The sequence below is a fragment of the Brassica oleracea genome, chromosome C4 (assembly GCF_000695525.1).
Source record: "Brassica oleracea var. oleracea cultivar TO1000 chromosome C4, BOL, whole genome shotgun sequence".
NCBI lineage: Eukaryota > Viridiplantae > Streptophyta > Magnoliopsida > Brassicales > Brassicaceae > Brassica > Brassica oleracea.
This window is the reverse complement of record NC_027751.1, coordinates 52930288-52935520: the sequence shown is the minus strand read 5'-3', so window position 1 is coordinate 52935520 and position 5233 is coordinate 52930288. Positions and strand designations below refer to the sequence as shown.

Below are 5233 nucleotides of genomic sequence, written 5' to 3'. Positions count from 1 at the left end.
GAGGGGTTCCGACATGTAAGGAAGTGAAAGTTTTGTTATTCTAATCATGTAAGAATTTGATAATATGCAACACAATGATTGCATCTGATTTTCGCTTTAAATTAACGAATATGCATAGGACGAAATAAGAAATTAAAAAGTAAACTCGAAAACGAAATTAACAATAATATTTATAGACGAAATGAACTAATAACTAGCTTTCCTGTTTCTCAAATAACATACCTTTTCTTTGGCTTGCTATCTAAGTTTGATCAACGAATCTACGTACACGAGCGCCTTCATATGATAATTACATAAAATGTTCCGTTATAGATGCTATATATATGTACTTTTCGATTTTAAACATAAATAATGCCATCAATTTGTTTATTGTCACCTATATTACCTGTTGACATTCCATTCCCAAAGCAAGTCAGCATAATTAATCAGCAAGGCAATAGACGTCTAGATTAATGAAAATTTATTTTTAACAACTTGTCTTTGATGTTTAATTCACATTTTTATCAGGAAATTGCCTGATTGGCTATAATCAATTATTTCCTTGGATTATCTTTCATTTTTACTTTTTTTACTTGAACAAAGATTTTTCGTTTAAACTAAAATCGTAGAACCCGAGATGTTTTGAAACATCAGTTTACACATCTAGTTTTCAAAATCTTGATTATAAATAACATATATAAAAAGTATTTCGAAAATCAACTCTCAATTGTTGTCAAGTTAAAAAGAACTCTGAAATTTAGTATATACTAATACAATTCAATAATAAAACCTAACTCGCTCACATATCCGAAAAAAAAAACTTAAACCCCAACAACTCATGAAGTTTTACGGCCAGACTCATACAGTTGATCATCGAATCCATTATTAGTGTTAGAAAAACTAAACTGGATTAAGCATAGGCCCAGACTCTAGGCCCAATAATATGTAGGACGAATAGTAACTCGTCACAAACATCAACAAGCGAGTCCTCTTATTACACCTCCCTGTCAGACTTGTGTATTTACATTTACGTCTGTGGATCGACAAAGAAACTCCCACGGTAACAGAAGGGCCTTGCAAGAAAAAGACCGAGGTAAAATATGAAGATGGCATAATATAAGGTAACAGACAAAATCTATGTATGATTATGTATTCGCATTTCAGGTGAAAAATACAGCAAAGAAGAATAAGCGGAAATAAAAAGAAGGGAAAATACAATACTATAGGTAAATGTTAGAAAAGTCCTTATAATATTCTAAAACTTATTGAGTAGTAATTTATTTTTGCTAAAAAAGAAAGGGAGATAAATATCGATCACAGCCAAACTCATCTAGACTTAGTCCGAGACGGCGAGTCATCGGTAGCCGTAGGTGGAGGAGATCCTTGTCTATGTAGGAGCTCATGTGCTAATGCTTCAAGGTCACTGTTTCCACCACCTAGCCCTAAGGTTGCTGAAGAAGATGGCAATGATCTACCGTATTGGTGGCGTGGATCAACGAATCTTCGCTGTTGTGTTGCCCACGACGAAGGAGACGCTGCTTGATCGAAGGTAGAAGCTAAGTCGTATGTTGAAGGTAATGGTGAGACTGATGCAGGTAAATCAGTTATGGAAAGTGGTGGGGGAGTTAAGAAGAGCAGTTGTGGTTGCGATTGAGGCCGAGGTGGTGGTGGTGGTTGAGGTAGCTCTAGAGATGCCAAATGGGCTTGTACGTAAGAGACTTCTGCCTGTAGATTCACCACCTATATACATTTTACGACTTAAAACTGTAAATATATATATGGGTTGAGAATCATGAAATTATTCTGAAAATTAGACGAGGATGTGATTATATAATTGCTTGCAATTCATTATCAACATAGAACGGTTGATATGATCAATGAATATCCTCCTTTTAGGTTTTTAATTGCAGTAAAACCTCTATAAATTAATAATATTGAAACTTTAAAATTTTATTAATTTATAGAGATATTAATTCACAAAAATTTCCTTATTTAGATTTCTTATTTTAAGATATGTTTATTCTAAGATATATTAAAAAAATATTTGATTTTAGTGTATAGACATTAATTGTTATTTTTTTTTAATTTGACATTTATATTAATTTTATTATATTATTTAGTGTATATAATATGTATATTGCATATAACTTAAATGTGGTTTTAGATACAATATTACTAAATCTCATCAAATGTATATTTAGTGTTAAGAAAATATAAAGATAATTCCATTGTGAATATATAAAATAGATTCTTATTTATATAAAATATGTATACACATAAATTATTAATTTATAATTTTAGTGGGACCATATATTTACATAGAGTTTTATAAAAAAATATTATCTTATTATTTTATAGGTTTGTGTCAAATTTTGAACCGGTCCGAATTGGGACCGGTGAAATTTATTAATTTATAGAGATTATTAATTTACCGAGTATTAATTTATAGAAGTTCTATTGTATACGCTTAGCGTGATAGTCTAATTATCCCAAAATAATTACTATTTTTTTTAAAAAAATAGCTTTTATGCATTACCCACAACTTTGACTAATTAACTTTTATTTACCTTAATTAACTTAAGGATCAGAAATGGAATGCATGCATGTTCGATTGTTAAGGTTGTTAGACCAAAATATGTAAAATACTAACGTAGAAAGTAAATAATAAAAATGACACGCATCATACAGATTCATCCCCTTATTACATGAGATATAGGCATGAAGTTAAAGAAAGTGATAAATTTGAAATATAGAAAACGATTTATAGTGAGAAAATATTGGTATAGACGTATTAAGATAGAAAATGGTTCAGTTAGAAAAAAAAGACAGAAAATTGTACCCCGACCATTTCCAGAAAATCAGCCAAAACCTCCATATTTTGCAATGGGACTTGTCGACGACCGCATCATTTTTAATTTTTTATATAATTACTTTGAACATTAATTAATTTTTTTTATAGTAATTTATAATCAGATTTTTTTGGTGTAAATGTTAAGAATTTATAATCAGATTTTGTCCTTTATACTCAAAGTAGAAGATTACAAACCAAGAAAACTTGAGGAAATGACAAACTCTCGGAAATATCAGACCAGATCATTTCAAACAAACAGATTGCTCATACTTAAACGAGTTTTCATGAGTTTAAAACTATATATTATTCCCAAACGAAACCGAAGTTTGCTACTTTTGCAAAAGAAAAAAAGAAAAACGTAACTGTCATCGAAATAAGTTGTGGTTAGTATCTTTCACAAAAAAAAAAAATTAGTATGTTTTACATGTAGTATAGTAATTTCCAACACACTTTAACAAAAGGGTTAATTAATTACCTGTTGCTGAAGAGCAAAGATGTGAGCGACGCAACCATAGATAGGGTCCCTTATCCGAGCCTGAGCTTCATAGCAAATGGTTACAACTGCATCGGACCGTCGATGAACGGGTATGTGTAATAGAAGTTTTGAGATGTTGCTGGCTCCGAAAACTTTATGCACCGCCGCAAAATAAGCCGAGCCTTGCTCAGAGTCGAAGTACGGTGCGAATATACAACCCGGAACACACTTTCTCCTTAGAAACTTACAAGCACCACAAGGCCCACCACCACCACCGCCACTAGTTCCTCCTCCACTGCCGCTACTTCCTCCACCACAACCACTACCTCCCATGGAGGTGAGTGTGTTTCCACCGCCGCTCATGACAACCCTGTAAGCAACACGGTATTGTCACAAACCCCACGTTAACGAGTTCTTGTTCTCTCTCTCTCTTGTATTAATTTGTGAGAATACTTTTATGGATTTTATGTTTGGTGTTGTAGAGAGAGAAAAATTGAGAAAACCGAATGAAAAGAGGAGAATTAGGGCTTCGTAAAGAGGAGAGTATAGAGAAGAAAGTCTTTAAAGCCACGCGACGACAAAGCTAAACCATAAAAAAAACGATCTCTCTCTCTTCTCTTTCTCTCTCACATTTGGTTGTTTGCGTGAAGCAAACATGCGATAAGCCTCTTCTATTATTGATTCTCAGAACCTTTAATTACTTAATTATATTTATAAATCAAAAGAGAAAGAAAAAGAGAAAACTCGTTTAATTATCTATCTCTCTTGGAACATCTCGTGATTGGAATTTAACTCCCGAGCAAAATATAGTTCTTGCTTCCTCTTTATTGATGTGAATGTGAATTGTAATTTTTGAGATATTTCATGACTTTAATGTTTTGGTGTAAGATAAATTTTATGTATTTTTTAAACTTTCACTTGAGTGCCAAATAAATTAGGTAATCGAACATTTTTTATTTTCTCATACAAATTTAACCATAATGAAAATAGTGAATTTCTCCCATTTTTTTTCATTTCTCCCAAATTTGATTGGTATATTGAAAACTAAGTTGCGAGGAGGTTGTTAAGACGCCAGCTCTTATTGTTATCTTATAGATTATATTTTCCCAAATTTGTGTTATAGGAATAAAAATTCAAAAGCAAACGTAATTGATGAAAGACCTTAATAAGTAAATGATTAACATGTTTTCATCAATTTAAATTAGCTACCATTATTAGAGGATGAGTTGATCGCCAGCTTATCTTTCAAAATGTATAAAAAGGGCATCAGCTATGTTAAATAATTTATTTCCATCTATGGAAGTAGTATGTTGTTTCCATTATAGTAATTCACGTTTTCTATCAATAATTACCGTAATGAAGGTATGATACAATTGTTATGGATACGATTTCGATTTAGAAACGAGATCCGAGTGAATCGGATGAATTTTTATAGAAAGTGTATTCAATTTAAGGTTTGTCTCTAAAATGATAAATTATTTATTCTATAAACATGCAATTTTAAAATGAAATGTTACTAACGTTGTAACTTATATATAATTTATAATCCAGTATTATTAAAATATTTTAAATACTAATCTAAAGAAATTTGTCATGATTTTAATCTTCTAATGAAAATTTTCATTAAAAATTCAATCCTCATAAGTTTAGAGAGAATTTTTGAAAGTCTAAGCTAAAATTGTAGCTTTCATAATTCACTCAAAGCTTGCTGAAATTTTTTTTATTTAAAAAAAAAATATATTATGTGAATACATATGTTATAAATTGTAGCAAAATTTAATTTCAACACCAATAATAGAAGTAAACGCGGTTTTTGCTTAGACTTTCAAAAATCAATGAAATGAGTAAAAAATCAATGAAATAAGTGACGTCACTCTTGACAGGTCCTACGCGCCGTTCCCTTAGAAAGTTAGAAACCCCCCCCCACC

At 31.2% G+C, this 5233-nt stretch overlaps 1 protein-coding gene across 1 annotated transcript; it reads right to left on the bottom strand.

Moving 5' to 3' along the window:
* Window positions 1-1229: 1229 nt before the first annotated feature.
* Window positions 1230-3802, bottom strand: LOC106341106 (LOB domain-containing protein 18-like). The gene is made up of 2 exons (XM_013779928.1): window positions 3306-3802; window positions 1230-1719 (listed from the first exon to the last, which is right to left on the bottom strand). Exons 1-2 carry the CDS (start codon window positions 3666-3668, stop codon window positions 1306-1308), a joined length of 777 nt encoding a protein of 258 aa, XP_013635382.1. The 5' UTR covers window positions 3669-3802; the 3' UTR covers window positions 1230-1305.
* Window positions 3803-5233: the final 1431 nt, after the last annotated feature.